This window comes from Micromys minutus (assembly GCF_963924665.1).
Source record: "Micromys minutus genome assembly, chromosome: 2".
NCBI classification, from domain to species: domain Eukaryota; kingdom Metazoa; phylum Chordata; class Mammalia; order Rodentia; family Muridae; genus Micromys; species Micromys minutus.
In genome coordinates this window covers 38,703,773-38,730,439 of record NC_137971.1, presented here as the reverse complement: position 1 = coordinate 38,730,439, position 26,667 = coordinate 38,703,773, and the positions used below count along the sequence as shown (strand labels likewise).

The 26,667-nt window shown below is 36.8% G+C and overlaps 1 protein-coding gene across 2 annotated transcripts in view; it reads left to right on the top strand.

Annotated features, from left to right (window-relative positions):
• LOC308416569 (aldehyde dehydrogenase 1A1) overlaps positions 1 to 21,973 on the top strand; it is a 129,528-nt gene extending 107,555 nt beyond the window's left edge. For both annotated transcript variants that reach the window (XM_080911608.1, XM_080911609.1), the window contains 11 exons: positions 92 to 232; positions 2,216 to 2,345; positions 3,444 to 3,505; positions 5,062 to 5,190; positions 6,324 to 6,437; positions 9,293 to 9,395; positions 10,853 to 11,037; positions 14,644 to 14,808; positions 16,916 to 17,073; positions 18,761 to 18,835; positions 21,403 to 21,973. In XM_080911608.1, the coding sequence (XP_080767734.1) occupies positions 92 to 232; positions 2,216 to 2,345; positions 3,444 to 3,505; positions 5,062 to 5,190; positions 6,324 to 6,437; positions 9,293 to 9,395; positions 10,853 to 11,037; positions 14,644 to 14,808; positions 16,916 to 17,073; positions 18,761 to 18,835; positions 21,403 to 21,475 (1,335 nt within the window). In that variant the 3' untranslated portion in view covers positions 21,476 to 21,973. The remainder of the gene's footprint in view (positions 1 to 91; positions 233 to 2,215; positions 2,346 to 3,443; positions 3,506 to 5,061; positions 5,191 to 6,323; positions 6,438 to 9,292; positions 9,396 to 10,852; positions 11,038 to 14,643; positions 14,809 to 16,915; positions 17,074 to 18,760; positions 18,836 to 21,402) is intronic.
• The last annotated feature ends 4,694 nt before the right edge of the window (positions 21,974 to 26,667 follow it).

Genomic DNA, 26,667 nt, shown 5'->3' with positions numbered 1-26,667 from the left:
AAGGACTGTGTCTAAGTTCATAAGATTATGATGTTGTGCTTGCTCATCTAGTATTTTGATTCTCTTAAATGGATTGATCTCTGATCTCCAGGCAGATGTTGACAAAGCTGTGAAGGCCGCACGACAGGCTTTTCAGATTGGCTCCCCGTGGCGCACCATGGATGCTTCAGAGAGGGGACAGCTGCTGAACAAGCTGGCTGACTTAATGGAGAGAGATCGTCTGCTGCTGGCCGTGAGTATTAACCAATGCCAACAACTGGGTACATTAGGAACTCTCCAGAGCACTCACTGCTTCAACTGGCCAGTCAGTCAGTGTAGCTAAGAGAACACATGACGAACCATCCTGCCTTTTCTCTAGAACTCCTCAGAGCCCTTGATATAGTAAATGCTGCTCTAACAATGTCTTTGATTTCCCAGACTCACTGATCATAATGCCTTTCCAGGGAATATTCATAAATCTCTTACAAGTGTCAAAATATTGCTCTAAAATAAATTGTATTATATCAAGCCAAAATATTTTTACAATGGCTCTTTTTCCTCACAGATATCTGTTCAGAATGTTGTGGCAAAGAGAAGTGTTTTTATTTTTGTTTTGTTTTGTTTTAACAGGGTGTAAAAGAATTAACAAACATAATGTAGGTTTAATGTTGAATAAAATAGTGCTTCTATTTTGGGCATTATGCTTTTTCCATTTCTGTGGATAGATATGTCAGGTTAGAATACAAATGAGAGCATATTTTCTGGTCCTCTGAGCCCCTGTTTAATGAAGCCAACTGAAAGCAGTGTGATTCCCAGTTAGATTTCAAACTACATTTTATTATCTTCATATTATTGGAAGCACTACCAATTATTTGTAAAGAATCACCCTTTTCTGATATTTGCTGAATTTCTCAATATTGGGGAAAAATACAATCAGTATCTATCGCAATAAAACCACAGCAATTCTCTGTGTTATATAGGAAGCAGATAACATGGCTTCTCTCACTTGTCTGTGGCATGAAAAGTGTTAACTGCCTCTGTCACCTTGAAAGGTCACAGAGGATAAAGAACAGACACAGAGAATCACATCGGTGTAAATTCTGAGGGAGTGGACAATATAAACTGGAAGAGAGGTGCTTTAGCCGTTGAGTGATCACCTCCTAGAATGTGGGATTCCAAGGAGACCATATAATCAGAATGACATGAAAAGGAAGACAAGACACTACAGGGGCAGAAAGTCTGGAACTTTGTAGTTCAGACTACTGCAATAGTTGTTACTATGTTGCAGGATTATCACTGAAAACTGCTGAGGAGAATCCTTGGAGAAAGTGGTAGGAACTACATTTGGATAGATAGATTTTCTTATCTGTGAGGAAAATGACAATAGTTACTCAGGTGGTGAGAAATTGAGAACACCAAATTGTCTCTAAAGATGGATCGCAAGTGGGGTCCTGTTATTCGTATATGACAAGAAAATTGCAAGTCCTATTCACATCTGTGTACCACTTGTGCCTAGTGCTTAGACATTGCTTAGCTGGAAGGAACTCAGAATGAGACAGAAAGAATGCAAGTGTCAGATAATCAGAATCTTACTATTGGGATCCTCTACCAGGATCTTGCTTTGTGGCCATAAAAAAGTGTTATTTGGCTCCGTTTTAGAAACAGAAGTTTAATCAAGATGATTGGAGATTCCTTTTGATTACAAAGCTCTCTTTTGTATTCAAATATTGACTACTGAATATATTGAATATATATTTTAATTTACTTTTTATTTTTATAACATGCCATACATTTATAAAACAGATATTCATTATATCCATCTACAACTACTTCCTACAAACTCCCTCTACTTCCCCCATTCCCCCCTAACACCTTTTTTACACTCTCTCTTTACTCAGTAAACTTCTGAGTCTGATTGAGCTGCTCATATGTACATGAGTATATGGTCCTTCTTTTTTATTTTAAATTATTTCGTGTGTGTGGACATTTGCCTGGGATGTGTGTCTATGCACTGTGTGTGTGATCGCTGCTCTCAGAGGGCAGAAGGAGGCATAATTTCACATCCAACTAGAATTATGTATTATTGTAAGCTATTATGCTGGAAATTAAACTGGCTCTTCTGGAATAACAGTCCATGATCATAACCACTGAGCCATTTCTACAGCTCCTTGGAGCAATTTTATTAACCTAATGTTCTGGTTGTCATTATTGATTTGGTTTTGTGCTGGTTTTTCAGACAATGGAGGCAGTCAATGGTGGGAAAGTCTTTGCCAATGCTTACTTGTCCGATATAGGAGGCTGCATAAAAGCATTAAAGTACTGTGCAGGCTGGGCTGACAAGATCCATGGTCAAACAATACCGAGTGGTAAGTATACTTGGAAATACTAATGGGGATTGGGACAGAGGCCAGGCCAGAATCATGATGGTACTTTCAAATTCTGATAAGTATGTCAAACAGTAAGGCAAAAAAATTTTATCCTTGATTTTGAAAAAAAAATGGCTTTCTGAAGAAAGAAGTTCTATTATGAGTCACCATTTTTAAAGTTATATTCATTAATTATGCAGAGAATAAAACTATGTAGCACACGGGCAGCATTACAGTAAGAGAATCATCATAAATTCAGTTAAAATTCAATGTGGTGTCTAAGGGCTAAAACTGTCCAAAGCTGTCTACTAAGTTAGTGATTTCTGCTTCATTTCCATAACAACATTGATCTTTCCTATAACACTGTTTGTTTTTTAAGAAAAAAAAATTATGGTCCAGAAAGAGGCAGTTATGCTAATCTGTGTCCCTTTATACTCAGTGTCTTTAGAACTAACTAATTTATGTTAACATGTTTTAAAAACCTCAGAGATGAGAGAGAGTAAGGCACAGGCCAAATCCAGATGGAAAATAAAACACATCACCTCAAATAGGTTTTTGGTTTGTTTGCTTTAAAAAAACATGTTTTCTCTTAGATAAAAAGACATTGCATTTGTGTTCAGTAGGCAACAACTACACACACACACACACACACACACACACACACAAACCCAACAATTTCAAGGCAGTTGAAACACAGCGTACATTTTACTATTTTAAACCATCTTAAAGGTTCATGACCCTGGTAAACTTGAGACATTGGAAACATTTGCACCTTGTTAAGAGATGCTCTCTCTCCCAGTTCCTCTCTGCTCCGCAATATGAACAGGTTGGTGTAGAAGGAAGCCATTTTGAATAAAAGGAATAGAGTTAACTGCCTGTCTGATCTTCTCCCATCTTGTCACATGTATACCCCAGTTTTTAGAATGAAATTGGCATTTGAGGGCTCCATTGTTCATGTTATTAGCCTTACAAAGAGGATCTTTTGTTTCCCTTTGGCTGCTGAGTGTGTGGCTCCCCTCACAGCAACCTCATGTCTACCCGCCATGCCTACACAACACATTGGCCTTTAATGACTGGTGTGTCTGCTCTGCTTTCCAGATGGAGACATTTTCACTTATACAAGACGTGAACCTATTGGAGTGTGTGGCCAAATCATCCCTGTAAGTTCGCTTTCATGACTCCCAATGTGGGAAGGGTCTGATTCCATTGATCTGGTGATTAAGCCCGTTCCCACACAAATTAAGCTTATGTGATGGTTATGTGTAAAGTGAATTCAAGAGGCATGGCTGCCTGAAGCTTATTGTCCTATAACTGAACTTCTTGCATAAGAGCTAGCCGGTCAAGAAACCCTTCGGTATACTGCTGTGTCCTTGGAGGGCATTTCGATGTTATCACATGAGCCCTAAATGTTCACTGCATGGATTGCTTTGGAAATTGTGCTATGTTCTGGTTTCACGAGCTGTGCTTTGAAAGTATATGACAAAGGAGCTCGTCTGCTGAGTCTCCATTTCCATGAGACTCAGCAACATTTGCCACCTCTAGCACTGTCTCCTCCTTGAGACTTCTCACCGTAAATAGTACCTGCAGCAAGACTGTTAAAATATTAGAAAATATCTTTTTGTCTTAAGTAGAATTAATAAATGTCACAAAAATTGGAAAAGTGTGTGGCCTGCATTGAAATTTTAGAAATCAAGATTGGGCACTTCAAATTCCTCAGTCAGAAAATCAACTTCTGAATGGAACCAGATTTCCTCTAAGCTTGACACAAAGGACATACAGCTGATATTATTTAAAAGGAGACATTAAAACAAAGTGAAGCCTCCCACTTCTGTTTTTGAATGACTCCGGTTTAATGTGACTGAACATATTGATGTATTCAGTAGAAGTGCTCATTACTTCAAAGGCTAAAACAGTCAGGCTCATGTTCATCACTCTACCATGGAGTAGCTTGACTAAGCCCAAACACTATCTCCAGCAGCTTTGTTCTGTTGTTCTGGGATCTATCTCTAACCCTGGGCCTCACACAGGCATGAGCTACCCCCACCCAGCACTGTTTCTCGATGAATTCAGAAGACATCCATGTAAGGTAGCGAGGACCATTTTCAGGACTCATGCATGGTAAATGCATAAGCAGAAAAGCGGTCATGTATCTCCCTTCTTACAGCTGGCCAGAGGGTTTGTAGGAATCTGAACTCAAAGCACTCACCCTCTGGATGTGAACTTCCTTTGCCTCTAACAATATTGTTTGCCCTCGTCTGAGTCTATTTCTCTGTTGTGCAAAGCAAATTGAGTATATTTATGGCCTGGTTTTAGTCTCACGAGTTGAAAAAGTTAAGTCTCCTAGTATTAAATATACTAAAAGATATTATAATTTGGTAAATTCAATAAAGGGACTCTAGGAAAATATAAAGAGAGAATGCCATGTCTTTTTAACATCTGATATGCTTATTTATATACAAAAACATAAAGAATTCTTCCTTGTAAAATAAACATTTAAACTATCAGCACTTGATTAAATTTCGAAGTGTTTTCTTGTTACTTTCTATATGGTGAATCCAAACTATTATCAAGTATTAGTTGTTTTTTGCAGGGACCGTGAGATGTTTCAGATAAGTATGCAGAACTTACACATTTCTATTCAACATCTATCAAGGCAGTTTGTTCTAGAAACTGTGGTTTGAGGCAATGTAAAAAACTTTTTATTTTTGCTTTCTAGTGGAATTTCCCAATGCTTATGTTCATTTGGAAGATAGGTCCCGCCCTTAGTTGTGGGAACACTGTGGTTGTGAAACCAGCAGAGCAAACCCCTCTCACAGCGCTTCACATGGCATCTTTAATAAAAGAGGTGAGTTTCCTGAGTCTAAACACACAGGCAGACTCTGGGTCTTGGTTTACCTCACAGGCTGCATTTTGCATGCTGGGTGTGCTCCATTGTTCACTCATGCATAAAAGAGCGGCAGAGCCAAGGGCTGTGATATCTGTGAGTCAGCACAAGTGTATCTCCACCTAAATCAGGACAGGAAACCAGGCTCAGAGATTTATAGCCAGTCACCTTGTAATCTGCTGTTTATATTGTTCAAGTCTCATGAACACAATTCAAGAAGAAATGAAGTGTTTTTTTAGATGCTGAAATATCTGTTGACAACTGCATGGTTGCTTCTGCGAGTTTCTTCAGTTATTTTAGTTTTCATAGGCTGCAGGTTGGAAGTAACATTGGTAATATACTTGTTGGAATATTGGGCCACAATACATAAAGAATATATCCAGCTGTTCATTTTCATCTTTATTTTCTTTCCTGGTCAGTGTGCAGAGAATATGACACTTTTATGTAATTCACCAAAATGTGTTATTTTGCCTCTTTAAAAAAATTGTTTTTCATCCTTAATTTCATCAACACCTCACAATGGTAACTTAGAATTTCACAATACAAAACAATATTATTAAGATATTTTTTTATTTCAAACTAAAATGGACAAAAAAAAATTGTCAAAATGATGCTTTTTTAAAATTCAAACACCATGAACTTTTAATATGTTCATCCAGGCTCTGTCACTGATGCTGTTGGTGAGACAGAAATCTGTTTGTCATTTTCATTCTGTATAAAGAGGCTTTGCCTTTGTGTTGTTTGACTGATCAAACAGTACCACTCAGGATTTGAGACTGAGCTGCTCTCAGGAAAAGTCAGCAGTGAAAACTGAACATGTGACCTCTAGATTTCTAGCCTTGCTGATGATACAAAATGTCTCCGAACTTCATCTCACTGGAATTATGACTTGTTGATGGGGTTTTGGGGTTTTGGAAGAAATAAAATATCCCCTTTGAGTACATTTCCATATAGACTAAGATATAGTAATAATCAAGAATAAATGTGTAGGTGAAATTTTCTTGGGAAAACATGAAAGATTGAACTAAGAACACAGCCTCAGACATGTACCCACCTCCTGTGAATTAAATTCTCTGTCTGTTGGCTGCTTGTAGGCTGGGTTCCCTCCTGGTGTGGTGAACATTGTCCCTGGTTATGGGCCAACTGCAGGGGCAGCCATCTCTTCTCACATGGATGTCGACAAGGTGGCCTTCACGGGATCAACAGAGGTAGGGCCAATCTATGAATGTCTAATCTCCTGCAAGAGCAAGCAGGTTTTCGGCAGTTCTTTCTCAACCAACACTTTTTAAAACAAAAGTTACTTCAATGATTTATTACTAATTCAATCCTTGAAAATATGTTTATCGTGCACAGCTGGATGAATTTAGGATAAAAGAAGATACCTGTTGCTAATTCAGGAAGATTACAATGTTCAATGTGTTAATTATCTTTTCCAGATTTTAAATTCTTTATTTGAAGAGCATAGAGACCCTAATATCTACTTTAATTGGTTTTACATTGTAAAAGTGGGAACTGGTAGAATAAGAAATCTAACATACACCCCTTTTCCCCCAGAGCCAGGAAATGGCCTTGCTCGCTATCTTTCACTGTCCCCGATTTGGGGTTGTATGTGGACATCAGCTTCTCGCACCTGACCCCCAGTGTTCCCACACTGCCTTGGTGCTCTTATCTGAAGTTCTCAGAAATCCTGAATTCAACAGTGTTGCCATTTGTGTTCCCGCTGTCTGAGATTCCTAATCGTGAGCATGTATATCCTTGGGGATTTATCTCATTCTCTTCCCTGCTTAGTCTCAAGGCTCTTTTGTTCAAGGTTAGTCACAGGATGGTGTACGACTACTTCTAAAGAGTGAAATGATAATAACATAATTTTCAAAACCCCATTGAAGGAAAAACATAGCATTAGTTCAAAACAAATACTCCATGGAAGCTTATTTATACTTTTTTTTCTCAACAATTGTTACCTGACTTATGTTAGAGGTCCTGAACCATTTTTAATCCCCAGGCAAATGCATCTCTCATCATCAAAAGCCACACAGCATAGAGGAAATACTTTCCAGACTGGATACCTCTGCATCACACAAAATACAACAAGAAGATGAACAGTTCATATTTTTGCCTTTCTCATAATCCTTTTTGGGAAACTCATGTTTTCCCTTTTCAAAGTAAGGGGATGAAATTATAGGATATGAGAAAATTCAAGCAAGCTTCAAATTGTCTGCCTGAATTTGAAATATATAAAAAATCTTTATTCCTCACTCATATTTCTTTTTATTTTAATATAAGTTTATTTATATATTTATTTATTTTATGTTTACAAGCACTCTATCTGTATGCATGCCTGCATGCCAGATCCCATTACATATGGCTGTAAGATACCATGTGGTTGCTGGGACTTCAACTCAAGACTCTGGAAGAGCAGCCAATGCTCTTCTCTATAGCCACTGAGCCATCTCTATAGTCACCCCCCATGCATATTTCTAACCATCTTTTCTATTCATTCCTTTGCCATGTGTAGCTTTAGAAAATGGATTTTGGTCATACTCCGGTAACCACAACAAAAGTTAGCTATGTAAAAAGAAGTTTTCTACTAAATTGACTAGGGAACTCAAAATGACAATATTTGTTATATAGAAAATGAAACTTCTTAAATGATAATAATCCAAAGATTGTACTACAGTCTCAGAATGGTGCAACACACCACTACACCAACTTGGGAAGAGAAACAGGAGAATCACAAGGTTGAAGCAAGACTGAGCTATGTGTGGATTCACTCTCACAAATAAAAGACAAAACAAAAAAGAAGGAAGACACTAGTGTTGAAAGACAAGCAGGGAAGATCAATTAGAGGCAGGGTTTTTTCAGGACATTACTGCTTTTGCTTGGTTCCTGTTCATCTACTATCAGGCGTTAAAGTTAGAATCATAAAATTGTTAATAAAAGGGAAACTTTAGTAAAATAATCATATTTTTCCATAATGCAGTGCAGAATAATAGCAATAATGGTAATGCAGTACCAACATAGAGATTATCTGAACACTCTGATGCGAGAGAACCTTTTTAACAAATTCCAACATGCAGAATAACACAAGAGACCCAGAAGATTAAAGAAGAAGAAAAAAATAAGATGGGTTCCCCTAGTCACCAAGGTAAAGATCTTTTCAATAGAATGTGGTCTTAGTGTACAAGTCATTAAAACACCTGGATTTAAAGATGGAAAGCAAAAAGTATTATTTAGAAAATAACCTTTAATTGAAGAGATCCAAAATCAGTAAGTAAAATAAGATGAAAGCAAGGTCTTAGTTTAGATGAAGAAACTAGAATAAAGAAGAAAACTAGAATGGCAGGATCCCAGCTAAGTGCTGCAAGAACTCCGAACTCAGAGCCAGTCTCTGTGCAGACACCTGTGTAGGAGAAACAGAAGCATAGCACCAAAAAAATAATGGGAAAATGGTACTGAGATCCACTAGGAGTGAGCATACCATGATAAACACACAGGAAGGGAAAAGGACAGTCTGTTGGGGAAGTTTTTGCAGATACATAGATATCATTTGGGGAGTTCCTTCTTTGGGAGACCAATGTAAAAGAATCATGTCCATATAGAGTCAACAGAGAAGAGCTCAAAAAAAAAAAAAAAAAAAAAAAAAAAAAAAAAAAATCTGTGCTAAAAGATGAGCCCAGACAAAGGAAGTGCTGAGTTCTCTGAATGTCACTAGAGGAATGAGAAATCAATACATGAGGTGCTCGGGGGTATTTCTGATCAAACACAGAGAGTAAGTTCTGATGGAAATGAAAAATAACTTGTAGCTGCCCTCCCACAAAAGTCAGTTCTCTAGGTAACTGTGTCTGCGTGCCTGACTATGGGGATTTTCTGATTTGTCTAATGTTTGCATACTTGATGAGGAGAGCTTTGCATCTTCAGATGCCAGATCTTGAATAACAACACTTAATGTTTCCTCCAAATGAAATGAGATGATGGGGCATGTGTTCTGTAATTCAAAGTATTAAATGAATCTATCTACTCAGGAACAGGCTAAGACCCCCTCCTTTGTGGTGGTTGATTTCAGGTTGGCAAATTAATCAAAGAAGCTGCAGGAAAAAGCAATCTGAAGAGGGTCACCCTGGAGCTTGGGGGAAAGAGCCCTTGCATTGTGTTTGCAGATGCTGACTGTGAGTACAGTCCTTTGTTAAAATCTCACCTTCTTCCTCCTCATGCCTGATACTGTCACTCAGTCACTCAGTCTTACAAATGACTTTTCTTTAAGGTGAAAGGAATTAGCTAGAGTCTGTGGTGACTCTAGGAAGCTTTTAAATTGACCGGTAATGTAGATAAATTAAGCACAGATACAATTTTGTCCTGAGTCGGAATAGATTGTTACTTCCCAGTATCAATGTGAGATGTTACAAACGGTCTGCAGGTAGGATGTAGGATCTTTTTTTAATATATTTTTTCTCTTTATTTGTGTTGAGTACATGATACCTGAAACCTTTGGAGCCAGCAGGATCTGGATCTCAGTAATTTCATATTTTCTTTCTGTCCTCACTTTGTATACAGGGATAGACAGAAAAGTATTAGACCTGCTTAAATATTTTTTTCATTTCCAACTAATGTTAATAAATTGGAATATGTGAGCTTATCCTTTGAACTTGACTTTCATCCATAATATTTCAAATCACTCTGGTTTACTAACAGATAAAATTTTGGGTTACTTCCTAACCAGGCTAATTTCAAGGAAATTTGTGGTCAGGCATTCCTGTACCTCTTCCTTCAGTGGGACTTAGAAAAGAATGATGCATGGACTTTGTTCTTGCCCTTTTTTTGATTCTTTCAGGAGACTTTCAAGCTGACTTCTGTTTGCCATTCAATACATGGCAAAGTCACTCGTTTATCACTCTGGAAAATCCACTGAAGCGATATAATTGGTTCACTGACTGAAACTGACTTCTATTATATTGAATAGATTCTTCCTTGTTTATAAAATTGACACACAGACACTTCTCACTAGAATCAACAATGTTCCATTAAAGCAATGCACACACTGTACTACATAAACTAAGCAATGAGTCAGTAGGTATGTTTGACACAGGCTCTGGATATATTTTGGAAGTGTCTTGCCTGGAGTAAGGTTCGTATGGCCTGAGATGATTCTGAATACTAATGGGTTTTGTTTTCATTGATCAAAGAATACGAATGTCTTAAAATTACTTAGGCAATGAATAATTCACATTTCATTTTTATGTTCTGTTAAAACATGAATCTTAAGTTAGTCATAAACATTTTGATCCTTAGAAAGAGTAATAAAATTATTTGTATTGGTATTTGATTTTACAACCAAATCTACACTTTTAGTAAGGTCTGTGTTAAAGCTATGCGAGCACCTCTTCCCAGATTCTTTTTGTTGTTAATATTTCTTTGTAAATTAAAAGATCACCAAGATTATTTTTTCACCTGGCTTCTAAGAATCTGTATATATTGATCTATAATTTTTTTGCCATATCACCATTTTTCATCTGAAAACAAACAGATCTTTAAATTTTACTTTGACTTAGACATGTCCAGGTATGGGCACATACAAATGTGTGCTTTAGAAAAGATCTCTTCTCTAATGTAAATGTTTTTACTGCAGTGGACATTGCTGTTGAGTTTGCACACCAAGGAGTGTTCTACCATCAGGGCCAATGTTGCGTCGCAGCATCCCGGATTTTTGTTGAGGAATCAGTTTACGATGAGTTTGTGAGAAGGAGTGTTGAAAGGGCTAAGAAATACGTTCTTGGAAATCCTCTGACCTCAGGAATAAATCAAGGCCCTCAGGTAAGTATACAACAAAAAGACAATAATTTCCAACCCAAGAATAAAGGATCCTGCTTAAAACTAATATTTAACTTTACTTCTTAGTTAAGTTCTCTGCTAGTAGATATTACTCTCATGTCATTATAAAAAAAAACATAATTCCCAATAATAAAGAAGGCGTCTGTTTTAGGTTGAGCAAATTGTTTATATGTCTGTATATGATTTAGGAAGAATTAAATGTAGAAAGGTCTGAGGAGATGTCCCAGTGGATAAAGCACTAGACATGTACCCAACATTCAGGAGCTAAGGCAGGGTTTTCCCAAGGCAAGGTAACTGACTAGGGTTCTCAAACTCATAAGTTCTGGGTACAGAGAGTCACATTATCTGGATAAATAATAGGAGGAGAAAGTAATAGTAGAATGCGGCTAATATCTACCTCTGACTTCTACACGCAGTGCACTGCCATGCACAGCTCATACACATAAACAAAAGAAAAAATAGCCAATATTATCAATTGTGTGCTTTCTTCAATCTCTATGCTTTTGATTCCTATTACAATTCTTAGACCTCTTGGAAATTCATTTATAGTTAGTTCTCTCATTTTTGCTTCATAATCCACCTTTCCCCTCAGCCATTATTATACCAGCCTGAGCAGGAAAGAAGGCCCAAGTGCTTTGCAGTGTCTTTACTCTCTGACATATGACGATGCTGTAAGTGCTTCTTGGAAGTCCTGCTATTGGCAAACTCCTGACAAGCTTTTCCCCTTAGTTATCAAAAGTTAGGCATCCCCCAGGAGCTCTGAGTATTCTTCTGTGTCATTAGTCCACTGTAAGTATGAATGCCTTTGTTTCTCCCATTCAAAAGCCACCTTTTCCTCATATGCTGTTTTTGTTCATGGTTTCTTATGATCTGTTGTTCAAGATTTTGATCCTGTGATTCTGAGGTCACTCCTGCCTCTGGATCCTGCTCTAAAAGGATGATTCTCAACCTGAGGGTCATCCCCTACAAGGGAGTTAGACTTTATCTGGAGACAGGTAAAATCGTTATAAAAAGGTGAGGAGCTGTGGGTTCATGGGGCTCTCTAGTGAGAAGAAGAACAGGCCCTTGATTAAGCCTACAGTCTAATTGACTACCACATGGCTTTACTTTCTGTAAGAGCATACATTTTTTAATAAAGGTTGCTCTGAATAAAAACAAGCAGGCAAGCTTTTTTTCTCTACTCAATGGTGTTTTATTTTCTATCATAAAAGAGATGCTATGAGAAGAGATATATACTGGCCAACCTTCACCTACTGCTTTACTACTGGATGAGCCACTGCAACATTTTAAACAGAATTTGGGATTTATAAATATCACAATAAAGATGAATTATAGGAAAAGTTAAAGCCAAATATATATTTTAGGAAATAATATTTACAATGGTCACTTTCTTGTTTTGAAGACGACAGAGTTAAAGTATTTCAGTTTTAAAGCAGATTACATTATATTATATTGTATATAGTACTTATATATCTTATATATAAAATAGCATTATTTATATTGTATTCATATATATTTTTTACCTATAAAGTAATATTTTTATTTGTATCCATGGTCCCAAATACATACGTAAAAGTGATGAGTATTTTCATTTGAAAAAACCATATGATTTTTTCTCTGCTCAATTTCCTTGACAATTAAAATAGAGATACTAGTGTCACTTGTGAAGATTCCCTATATAGTGAAGTCAGAAAAGCTGTGACACAATCAACACATGCTTACAGTGTGCTGTCATAAATATCATTAGATGCTTCTATACATGATGGCAATTATATACAATAATAAATGATAACAATTTCACCTGAAGTATAGCATTCTCTTCTTTGAAATAAGATATTTACATGTCTATTCTTAGTGATCTTGTTGAGCACTGGCTTCAAGGTAACGATAAATTATTTCCTTAAAGGAACTTGTGTCTTTTTGGTTCATATGATGTGTTGATACATAAAAGGAAGGAATCAATATCCACACATTCAAACCATCAAAGTATACATTTTAATACCATTATAACAACGTGGAGCATTTTGCCATTTCACTGACATTCTGATAACTGAGTACTGTTACTGATTCCATGATCCAGCACAGTGTATCTCAGTCTTCCCTATTTCTGAAGCACACATTTAAGAACTAGATTCCCTAGGGTTATACTCTGGTCAGAGACAGAAGTACTGTGAGTTGGGAAATACATCTTTGTAGGAAAATGAACTGAATAACAGTGATTTGAAGATCTATCTCATATAATTGGAAAACTAGGACAGAGAAAAATTTTAGGGAGATAAAACAACTTTGGCTACAATTCCAGAGTATCTTCATTGGGCATATATTATCTAGTATGTAGTAGTACCAGTATCTTCATCTGTAAACCAACCTCTGGAATTCCATATTACACTACAAATAAAATGATTATCCTTAAGGAATGTACTTTAGAATATTGCACATTAAAAGTTTTAAGCCAACTTTGCTAAAATAATCACTGATAGTGGCTATCATTTATTCTCAAGAAATGTAGCGGCTGAACTGAGCTCAGTTCAAAAGCACATCATACTTTTGCAGAGTTTTTGAAGACTGAAGGTTGGAAGAATCCAAGAATATGAAAAATTCTAGCTGTCAGTTCAACACAGAAAATAAACAAAACTGAACCGTACCCATTCTATTTAGCATCTTGGGTTTTAATTGTTCTACGTGTGGTATCTTTTGGGGGTGTGTAGGGGAGGTTCCATGCATGTGTGCATGTGGGTGAAGTATGTCACACTTGAGGCAGGCTATATGCACCAATTATGTGAATTTAAGAGTTATTCAATCAGTCATCTTCCCCTACTATGAAAAATGGGGTAATAAGAAGCCCTTCCATCTCAGCAAGTAGGTTGATTGTTAGGTGATTTTGATTTGCCAACCAGAAATCTGATCTTTTTCATTTTTTTCTTATGTGAGATTTTATTTAAAACATAATAAATCTATGATAAGTATATTATTTAGACATTGTCCGTTTAATGGAGCAGGAAGATGATAATAGTTTCTTGTTAGAATCAGGAATTCAACCTATTGAACTGAATGGGGCAAGATCCCAAACTATGATCATATGTGGTATGAAAGGGAATCCAAGCCAGTAGATTTAAGAATTGGCAGAACCGTCTCTGAAGAATACAGATCTCCTATGGTCAAGAGCATATCCAAGGGTCATATCCACTGGACCTGAATCAAAGTTGTTCTTCTCCATCACTCCTTAATTTTAAATTCAGTAAGAACTAAAGTTCCTAGCATAGGTGTTCAATCATCAACAATCTTTCAAAGGGAATAAGTGATACATCAACATTGTGTAAAAGCTCTATGCATTTTTATGTAGCCAATTTCTGTGTTTGTGTAGCTGTACTTAGTTTAAAGATTCTTAAGCTTCCTTTCTAAAAATTCACAGGACAAAAACATACCCAAGAATGATCAGAATGAACTGGTTCTGTGTCCAGTGACTCATATTGTCAGACTTAACCTCTGCTTCCTGTATACTTTGTATCCTGGAGGTCGGAAGTCTTGTCTTTACTGTGTGTTTATAATTTTCATTTCTTTTTCTTTCCCTTGGTTTCTTCCCACTAGATTGACAAGGAACAACATGATAAAATACTTAATCTCATTGAGAGTGGGAAGAAGGAAGGAGCCAAACTGGAGTGTGGGGGAGGACGCTGGGGGAACAAAGGCTTCTTTGTCCAACCCACAGTCTTCTCCAATGTGACCGATGAGATGCGCATTGCCAAAGAGGAGGTAATGTTTTCACGTGGTTCTGATTATAGGCTTGCCATGTTCTCTCAGTGTGTGGGCAATGTGTTTCTCTAAAATCTTCAGCGATTTGATCAACATTACCAGGAAGTGCTTGATGACAAAGTCATAAGATTTTGGTGATCCAAGCTAAACAGTACAAAATCCAAATGTCCTATAAAGAGTTTCTGACAAACACAGAACTGTACAGGAGATTTTATACTGGCTTTAATCACAGCCTTAAATGAGTAGAAAATGACCTTTTCACTTATAAAAACAGGAATAAACATGCATATATTTTGTTACATATACTAGACACCGAACAACATATACTGAATGACCTCAGTTATACAAAAAGCATAAAAAATTCAAACTCACATAGACAGACTAGACTGTCTTTGTAGGAAAAGTAAAGATGAGTTCTGGTGAATGCAATTTGAGTAGTATCAATAAAGATGGCTTCCAGAAAAACAACATATAACTAAACGGAACTAGGTTGCAATTAATATGGTAACTTATGTGCATCTTGAATCTGAAGACTTTTACTATATGCAGGGAAATGAACACATGCCTTTGACAATGAAATCATTATATGGAACACTATGTAAGAAAATACTATGACTCAATTACACAGATTCATAATTTCCTCATTAAGTACATTTTTAAGCATCTCCTTGATATGGCAGAGGACTTAAGAGTTATTTTCTTTACTTCTATAATGTAAACAAATAAAGAGACAGGGCGATTATTTAGCTTTTCAAGATGAGAAAATAAGTATAAGGAACAGAATTAAATATTATATGTCCATCATCCAACATACTTAGATTGTCTACAGCAATTCACTTCTCAGGATTTCCATTTGTATTTCTGCACTTAGAGCTGGTTCTTCTTTGATTAGAGCTGTTGTTCTTGAAGACTATGACTAACATGCATAGGAAGGACAATAAAGTAGAAAGTAATCTTCATTCAAGGAAATATTTGCCCCTCTAATATGCTCACAGGAATATCTCATTTGCTGCCTCAGAATAGGAGACTGGAGTCCAAACGGTGTCAGCTAAGTTGAGCAAATCACCTCAGTTTTGTTCTGCCTGTTTCCCATTCCCAGTGTTCCCAACATTGTGTTTCCCAGTTATGGGGTCATGATGAAGTTTAGAATCCCAGGATCTGCCCCCAGCCTTTAGAGAGTGGCCACTCACTGCCGCATACCACCCAGTTTAACTTGGAACCAGCCAACCATATGACAGCTAAGAGGTTTCTGCCAACCCATGTTCATATTTCTCAGGAAAGCATACTAGCATCCCAAGAAACCACTATTTTATCTAATATTGATAAATGTGTTATCAAAGATAAAGAAGGTTAATAGCTAAAAGTCAACCCATTTGTTTCTTCTAACTTGTGGTGTGAGCTATAAAGTTGTGTGGAAACTTTCCTGACTAGATTCCCACATAAAGACTGGCTCATACTAGAATAATCAAGTTTTGATGATTGTCACTGCCAAGGACCACAGGCTTTGGTTAGTGTAGCATGGGTCAAGAGTTAGGCTTTTAGTAATAAGTCATTTTGTTTGGTAATGGTGTATAGAATTGGGTGACAAAAGGAATAAAAATATGTGATATGCTATACAATGTTTATAATTATGAAATAATTCAAAACAAAAGAATGGCTGATATTTAAATCAATAATACACTTACATTTAAAGAGTAAACACTGTTGTCAGTCTGCTTGTTTGTTTTCTTAGAGCAAAGACTGCATTCTTGGTCTTGCTGTCTTGTGTAATATCTTGCACAATGAAGAAAACTAGGCTTAAAGTGTAAAATGTTTCCAAGTAGATCATGAAGTTAGTGATTTTGATGTTTGGTCCTTATATTTCAGGCAGCTCTGTCACAGCATCTAAGGAAAATCACTGTCTTCATGACTGGTATTTGATCCACAGAGAATGTCACACATAATCCTAGCCTGTTTCCATGGTCACTGTCTGTGGCTACCTGTTTCGATTCTTACCAATAGGTCTAAAGTGAGAGATAATACCTTCGCCAATGTACAGTGGTTTCTAGGAAAACATATGCAGCACATTTAAACGTAAAGTTAACCCATTTTGTGTCATTCTGTGTAGATATTTGGACCAGTGCAACAAATCATGAAGTTTAAGTCCATAGATGACGTGATCAAGAGAGCAAACAATACTACCTATGGTCTAGCAGCAGGAGTCTTCACCAAAGACCTGGACAGGGCCATCACTGTGTCTTCTGCTCTGCAGGCCGGGGTAGTGTGGTAAGTGCAGCTGCCCGAACGTGTGTCCTTTCTGTGTCAGCGCATGGTGGGGTAGAGTTGACCTCCTCCAGAGCTGAATATTCATTTGAAGTTATCTGACCTACTATAAAATTAATTTTCTAGATTTTTAATGTCGAATTCACTTTATTGATTTTTGTCAAATTACTTGCCTAAAATAATTTGTGAGTGTTTACTTCGTGAACTGTTAAGAGGTACAAGGGAATTTCAAGGTCCTTAGTACTATTTTGAACAAAGGTAGAAAAAGAAAAATTGTTTTCTTCGAGTTTATTCACGTTAGATAATGTTTTGGTACCACATGTATGCTGAAAGTTATTGTTATTAATGTCATTATTGTTTTCTACAACGAACATTAGACCTAGTGATTCTCTCCCTCTAGGCAAGTAATCGGTCCCTCAGCCCTATCTACAGCTTTATTATATATGTAACATGCTAGATTTGAATTGGTGCAATTTATCCATCCTCCTGCCCCAGGCTCAAGAGTTGGTGGGATGGCAGTCAAGCTGCTATAAAAGTTTTATATTAGATTCTTACTCTAGGTTTTTTTTTTTTTTCTGAGACCTAACTGTTTTAAGAAGAGCAAAAGAACTTTTTTTCAAAGCAATTTTCTCTCATCTTAGACCTAGTTTATTCTTTGAATATTATAATTTAACATAGAAGCATCTCAGGCTGTGCCTCTCAGAGTTAGTTACTCTAAATGTTTTTTATGTGTTTCTTATACTCACCATTTAAGCTTACTTGAAAACTACTATTTACTAACCCAAACCTTATGTATGGTGAAAGAAGAAACTTGCTGGGGTTACGTAACTTATCCAGACCATGCAATGAATAACAGAAAGCCAGGCCTTTCACACATTTAGTAAGGTCTCTTTCATGCATTCAGGCACACAAAAATACACATTAAAAACTAAATGAATAAAATAAATATTTAAATAAATACATAAATACACCTTTAACAAAAATAGGAGAATGGAGCTGGAGAGTTGGTTTATCCGTTAAGGGAACTTACTGTTCTTTACAGCCCCATAAAATACCATTTTCTCTAATATTAAGATAATTGTTTACAGCCTGTAAAACTGCATTGTAGTCAACATTCCCCTCCAGCCTCTTTTTAACTCTATGCATATTTTAATAATGTATTTATGTGTAGAAGCATTTATTATTTTTAATCTAATTGAAATTGCTAATTAGGTATAATTTCAGCCAACACTTTTGTGTAAGCAATATATTGACCAATTAAAGAAATGAGTGGACTATAAATTTTGGCTGTGTATTGATTATAATTGCTAAGAAATATTGATTTTTAGTCTGGTAAACACATAAGCATTACAAAGCAACTTACTGAAGAGGAGCAGACAAGCCCCAACCTCCAGAAAATGAATGCTTCCTTCCTTCCATGGAACCCTCCCTGTTTTGTAATTCTGATGAATCTTGCTTTGTGACTGTTCACACTTACACTGCTACTGTTGATTTATTTCTAGGTAACATCTGTGTGTGCTTTCAGCATTGTCAGCTATAACACTGCTTATTTTTTTCTTTTAATCCCAATGAGTATGTTATATCAAATGCTGGAGTTTTTAAAGAGGTCTCTGATTTTTCTTAGACCCAGTTTTGAATTCATGAGATAAGTAAAAAGTTATCTACAGTGTCCTTTTCTTCTTTGTTTAAGGGTAAACTGCTATATGATCTTGTCAGCCCAGTGCCCCTTTGGTGGATTCAAGATGTCTGGAAATGGACGAGAACTGTGAGTAAAACTTGTTATTACTAACACATTTTTAATAATAAATAAAAAAGATTGCGAATTCCAGAAGAATGTTCCATTTTCAACACCTTAAGTAGAGCATGCATATGTTCTTTCTTGGACTTTTCTTACTACATAATAACATTTAAATTAGAAAGTAGTCCTAACAGAAGGAATATACTTTATTAAGTTGTTACTGTCTATAAAGAACCATGCTAAATACACCACCTTGGTAGTTAATTATATCCTGCTTTTAGTATTGCCTATGGTATAAGTGACTAGAACCCACTTGGGAAATATTTTCAGAAAGTAAAAGGGATAAAGTGGCAATCTAGAGATGATTTAAATGAATATAGAAACACTCTAGGTATGTGAATATTGCATTTAACTGAATTAAGGTTGCCTTATCTCAAGTTAATCCATTCCTGGTGACTCTATCAAAAACCTGGTGCATGTATTAAACAAGGCACTTCCTGTAAAATGTCTTTAAAGAATTACTGAAGAGACTATATCTAATAAACCACAAGAACTAGATTGTACTAAAGTTAGAAATAACCTTAGCCTTTGGGAGACAGAGGCAGGGAGAGCTCTGTGGCTTCAAAAGCAGCATGGCCTCTGAGGTGAGTTCAGGGTATCCAGAAGGACAAGGTGAAATAAGAGAGAGGTCCTTCCTGCTTCAAAAAATGAAAACAACAGGAGAATTAAGTCAGATGACAGCAGGGCCCCCCAAGTTATGGATATGAAGTTCCCAATGTGTTGAGGGGAGCCCAAGCCTTGAGTTCTGAGTCTATGATCAGTGCTGACACTGGAACAGGTTAAATGGCCAAAATCATGCTTTGTGTAATTCCTCTCAGTACTCAGCTGATAATATCATTTGGAAATGTTAGATTTTCAATTACTCTCTGTATTTCACAGGGTATTTTTTCTTCAGCCAAAACCAAAAACAACAACAAAAAATTTAAAACAACAGCAAAAAACAAACAAACAAACAAAAAAAACCAAAACCAAATTGAACAAGGAGATTTTCTTTCTTTCTTACAATTTTATTTTAAAAAACAGAGATACGTCTACAGATGTTTAAAGGCATTTTTGCATAAAACTATATGGATATATTTTTCTCAGTACTTGATTTTTTTAAAGGATTGATAGTATCCATTGAGATCTTACTAGTTACAATGAGCATAAAGTACGCGTAAAACAAAAGGTAACATGGAAATAATCAAAGTTCTCTAGGTGTATAAAGATTAAACACAATGTTTTTAAAATACCAAAAATTGCTACAAGGCTATCTTCTTAGCTCTTGAGTTATTAATAACTTAATGTCTAGGCGTACCCCACTCTGAGAGGGTGCTATACACTTAATTTTTTTTTTCTAAGAAGGGCTGAGGTTTCCTTTTTTTTTTTTGAGCTTCATATGGTCTGTAAGTTTTTTTTTTTTTTTTTTGGTATTCAGAGATTTTTGGGGCTAGTATCCAATTATCAGTGACTACATATTATGTCTGTTCTTTTGTGACTGGGTTACCTCACTCAGGATGATATTCTCTAGATACATCCATTTTCCTAGGAATTTCATAAAGTCATTGTTTCTAATAGCTGAGTAGTACTTCATTGTGTAAATATACCACAGTTTTTTATCCATTCATCTACTTAAGAACATCTGGGTTCTTTCCAGCTTCTGGCTATTACAAATAAGGCTGCTATGAACATGGTGGAGCATGTGTTCTTATTGTGTGTTGGAACATCTTTGGGGTATATGCCCAGAAGTGGAATAACTGGGTCTTCAGGTATTACTATGCCCAATTTTCTGGGGAATCGCCAGACTGATTTCCAGAGGGGTTATACCAGCTTACAACCTCACCAACAGTGGAGGACTGTTCCTCTTTCCCAAGGAGATATTCTTAAACATTGTGCTGTACACATCTAGTCTAAAACAAGGACTAGAATGAATTTTTATATTGCTCGAATATAAGTGTCAATTTCGGCAGGTTCCGTGAGACTGTTCATTTCTAACAACAGAAGGAAAGATAAATTCCATAAATTCCTACCATTAAAAACATCTGTCTGCATAGATGTGGAGAGAGGCAGCAAATGGGTTCCTGCCCAATTCTCTCCATCACATGACCAAACTGCACTTGAAGCATAGACAACAGGCTTTCCCCAAGCCAAAGCACACCATCCAAGTTCTCAGCACATGGTTTAAGTTCTGAGTGATTTGATTATCAAAACTAATGACCTTTTAACCCCTTTGAAGACAGCCAGTCGCCAGTCCCTGTCTTAGCAACAGTCAGGCCAATCTCATGGAGGCTGCTGCTGCCTCAATAGAAGGAGGGGATGTCTATACTGCATGCAGACCAAAGGCATCTTTTTAGAATATTGTTGTTCACTGGAGAGTGTGTATTTGGTCATAAAGCTTATGGTCAGCTAGAAACTATATGGACTACTGTGCATTCGGGAAATATTTTACTTTGTCTCTGGTCAGATAAGTAAAAAAACCATGCATCAAATCATCATATTTGATTTATACTGCAGTGGACAATCACTCTTATAGGCAATTTTTCTGCCCTCTCTAGGGGTGAACATGGCATTTATGAATACACTGAGCTCAAGACAGTCGCAATGAGAATATCTCAGAAGAACTCCTAAAGAAGACAGCAGAGTGAAAAGAAAGTCTCAGCAGTGGCTACATGTCTCCTATAGTCACCAGCATAGTGGTGTTTTGCTATAATTTCTTCTTCAGTCGATTTCTTCAACATGACGAATCATCAGTGTTACTGTCACTCATAGAAAACATGTGGCTTAACCCGACAGAATCATTCACCTTCTAATATGTGACCCCCAATTTTTATCCCAGAACAAAAGGATGGATTTAAGTGTAAGCTCCCTGTAAGTCTGTTGTGACCAGTGCTTTCTGTTGTAGCTGCTTGTCTAGAGTACTCATTTGGTGAGGAGGACCAGTCATGATCTAAGCTCTGTCCCTCTGAGATTCCTTGGCCTACTACTCAGCATGCATGATAGCCGCAGAGTCAGCTGCTCTGTTCCCTAGGTGTTGTGAAATATTTTCTAGAATGCCATGCCTGCTTGTCAAATGAAATGCCTAGCTGTAATTAGAATGCAAAGCTTAATAAAGGCACCCTTGCATGATTTTGTTGGTCTATAATTATTTGGAAATCAGTCAGGATTATGGCAATAAACTCTACTGGTCAGTCAAAAGCAGTATTAAATTCATTTAATACTTGAATTTCAAGATAAAACCCTATTTACTCCTCAGTGGTGTTGGAAAAATATTCTTTTGGAGTAATTTTTAAAATAATTGGTGTCTATTGTGACAAACATGATCAGTAACTCATAAGCATTACTGAAGGATCAGAAATGATGTGCTATATAATATATCCTTTAATAACTTTTATCTCAAAGTGATTCACTATGGAAAACAAACACATTCTTTGGTATACCAAAAGAATGGAGTATGTAACAGAAACAAAGTTTTTGAAATCCTATGTTTGGTAATACGTAAAGAGGTAGAGTCTAGGGAACTGGGAATAACTTTCTGAAGGAATCAACTAGATATGAATCTTAACAGTAACCCAGTCAGTTTTCAGTGCATAAAAAGAAAGAAATATCATTTTGTTAAGACTATTCATTGTAAGAGAGTGGAAACATTGTACACACTATAGTCTTCTGCTTTTAAAAGCTGCATTCTGAAATTTTATAGGTTCAGAGAAATCCTCCAGCTAGGTTTTGTTTTATGATGGCATTTCTCCAAATTTATTTTAGCAATGAACTTGTCTTTCTGTGAGCCTCATTTAACAGAAAATACACACTCAGAAAGCCTTGTTGAAAGATGCTGTTCCTGCCATGGCCTCAGTTTTACTGGAGAAGGAGGAGGATGCTCTGAAGATCAAAGGAGCTTCTGGGGTGATGTCTCCTGTGTAAAACTCACAGCCCACTCTCACATTGTGTCCCCCAAGAAGACATTATTATTCTGGCTTGGCCTCCCACAGGGAAAGCAAGGTGGGCTCAAATAAATCAAGAGATATTTGTGCATTTGCTTATGTATTCTAAAATGTTCTTAGTTTGATGACTTAAAACTTATGTTTAGAAGTCTCTAGACCAGCACTTTCCAGATTCTGATTGCAAATAAAACAGCTTACCATTGCCATGGGGCAGACACCTTGACAGTGATGCTGTGACATTCACATAGCTGCCCTCCTATGAGAGTCAACAAAAGACACTCTCACTATGAGAATCAACCAAAGTCCGCCTGAAGTAATTGCAACTCCAATTTTGAGAAGCTCAGACTTACATAAACTTAGCATTTTTGCCATCATTAAAAGATTTGCATCATATTTATTGCTATTTTGAAATCTGGAGAAATGGCAGTCTTGGAAAAACTGAAAGACATTTCATCACTAAATGCAAAATAGTTGAAATTACAAAGGAAGTTTTCATTTTCCTAAACGGAAAACAGTTCTTCTATCTTCAGGTGATATGTTTGAAGCATGTGTCACTACATCAGCCAGCAGGCCTGTGGACACTATGTCAATGTACCCCACCAGACACTTCTCATGTATCAAGGCTGAGCACCCAACAAGACAAACGCCAGAAGCAGGTTTTAGTATTTGAAAATTAAACCTTCCTTATGTAAATAAGGTATTACAGGATTAAACTAAAGAGTTCTACTTTGTATTGGCTTCTTTTAAGTATCTGGACTCTATGTGTCATTAACTGTACGAAAACCACATGAGCAATACTTCTTAAAGCTTTGAAAAGTTACAGGGTTTTTTATATTTACTCATGTGTGGCCAATTTTATAAAGAATTTAGCTTTGCCATTGTAAATATGACATCCGTTCATAATGTCTGTGTAAGGAAGAGATTTTTTTATCTCCACACATACCAAGCTAAAAGGCAAAAATTGAGATTTACTATCAAGCTAGTGGGAATGTATAGCCTCATATACACATTATTAAATGTTTAGTCCAGGAGAAATTTTTCTTTATTCCTTTCTGTATCTTTTTTTCCCTCCCTAATTCTTTTTAAAGACTATTTTGAAATAGAAATGTGTGGAGGCAGTAAACATATTATTTCTTAATGTAAACACAAAACAGAAAACTGACTTATTGTCAAGATCTTTGCAGCTTTTTCTTGTAATTCAGAAAAAAAAAAAAGAAGCCTTTTCCTCCTAGGCAATATGCTTCTGCTCCCCATATTCTCTGCCTATTCTCTCATTCCTCCTATCTCATGAATCTGGTAGCTACTTTTCAAGGTGTTGAATATGTCATCGTTGAAATTCACCCATCCCAAAGCAGTTCTAAAGCAAGGCTCTGAACCAATTCTTCAATTCTGACATATCTCAGAGAAAAAATGGTTCTCAACCATAGCAATGTGGGAAATTTCCAATCACTGAATACTATGATTTCTCCCCCACGTGGTACCTCCACCAAGGGAAGAGCAAAATTCTGACCTGCTCCTGTGCTCTGTGTGTTTGGAAGTTTCCTGAGAATGGGCCATGTGAGTCTGGTTTTCACAGAAGGCTGACAAGTCACTCTGATGGTGGCACCCAAGTGTTGGAATTTTTGTTAGACTTCATTTTGGAACATTATTTACTCAAAGATTCATCAACCTTAAGAAAATACTGAAAGGCAAAGTACTAACTTAAGCTAGTAATTAAAGTTTTAAGTTAGTTTTAAACAATTTAAGCTTATAAAGAAAAGGCCAGAAGCAAGGAGAAGTACTCTGCACCATTTACTCACTAATTTTTAGATGTAGGTGGGATATCAAGAGTGGGGAAAACTCTGCTATAGGTTTCTGATGCCCTCTGCCATTCTTTTTAGCTCTTTGGTTAGTGAACACTGAAAGACTGTTCTAACTTGTTTTATTATTGGTTATTTTATTTATTTACATTTCAAATGTTATCTCCTTTTCCAGTTTCCCCTCCACAAACTCCCTAAGCCATGTCCCCCTCCTGCTTCTTCTATGTGGGTTCTCCCCCACCCACCTCCCACTCCTGCCTCACCACCCTAGCATTCCTGTATACTGGGGCATTGAGATTTCACAAGACCAAGGGCCTCCCCTCCCACTGATGCCAAATAAGGCAGCCCTCTGCTACATATACATGTGTACTCTTTAGTTGGTGGTTTAGTCCCTGGGAGGTCTGGAGAGTCTGGTTGGTTGATATTATTGTTCTTCCTACGGGGTTGCAAACCCTTCAGCTCCTTCAGTCTTTCTCCAGACTCCTCCACTATGGTCCCCGTGCTCAGTTCCATGGTTAGCTGCTACCATCTACATCTGTATTGGTCAGGCTCTGGCAGAGACTTTCAAGGGACAGCTATACTGGGCTCCTGTCAGTAAGTATTTCTTGGGATCAGCAATAGTGTTTGAGTTTGGTGTGTGGGATCAGCATGTGGGATGGATCCCCAGGTGGGGATATCAAACAAAATTGACTTTTAACTAAAAGTTATCAAAAAAGATGAGGAAGGACATTTCATACTCATTAAAGGAAAAATCAAGATGAACTCTCAATACTGAACATATATGTCTCAAATGCTAGGGCACCCACATTCATAAAAGAAACTTTGCTGAAGCCCAAAGCACACATTGAACCTCACACAATAACAGTGGGAGACTTTAACACCCCACTCACACCAAGGGACAAATCATGAAAACAGAAACCAAACAGAGACACAGTGAAACTAGCAAAAGTTATAAACCAAATAGATTTAACAGATATCTACAGAACATTTCTCCCTAAAACAAAAGAAAGTCTGTTTTTACATTCCAAAGGACTTGCCCAATGGTTACCAGGATGTTAGGTCATGTTCTGAGGATGGCAAAGTTGGCTATTATGCCTAAGATATTCCCAGATAATTTGTCTATTGACTTGCAACATTCCAATCTCTTAATATCACTGACATTCTAGTCAGTCACTCAATCTTTGTTACGGATTCTTTCCAGGAATTCTCCAGATGACGGACTTTCTGGATAGGATGGGAGGCTGGCACTTAGCTATAGGGAAATTTACTGTCCTCTTAAAATGAAGTAATAGACCAGGGCAGCTGTTGATAATCAGGAGAACCTTAGAACCAAACTGCAGGTTTAAGTGAACTCTTCAGAACTCATTGAACATGGCATCAAAGAAACATTTCTCCATATTGCTAAGCTACTATTTATGTTTTATTAAAATGAATTAATGATAACTGCATGCTTGGATTATTATATTATGAGATAGCTTTTGCATAGCAAGAACTCCAGATTACAAATGTTTAATGATTTATAATGGATATACTGATGTACTTAATAAAAATCTAGACCTAACAGTTAACCAACAAAAGCAATAGTCACTCAGAGATGGCAAGCCTTCCTCATGAACTTGGCATTGATTGAATCCTTTTTTTGTTGTTGTTGTTGTTTTTATTTGTTTATTTTTTAAATCTTGTTCATTTTCTCAGCCTTCCTTTAAATTGTTAGGCAAATTCAATTCAATCCCAATAGAATTGTGTTTTCTTTCAGTTCTTTTCAATTGACTTTCTTTGTAATTATTGTCCTCAGATAAAAGGTAAGTTTAACTATCAAAGAAAAACAGGGTGGGGAGGAATGTGAGTCCCAAAGTTGGCTGAGCAAACTTTGTTCTAATTAGATGTTCCCTGCCTTTCACCAGAGTCATGGAGATTAATCTTTAAGCTAATAGAGACAAGAGGAGGAAGTGAATAGTCAAAGAGAAAGCTGGTTTCAAGTTCAGATCACAGCACCATGATGCTAGTCACCTGTTATTAAATTCAGACACTCAGATATTGATCAATGGCAGAAAATTAGGGGACAGATGGCTTAGTATTTTGC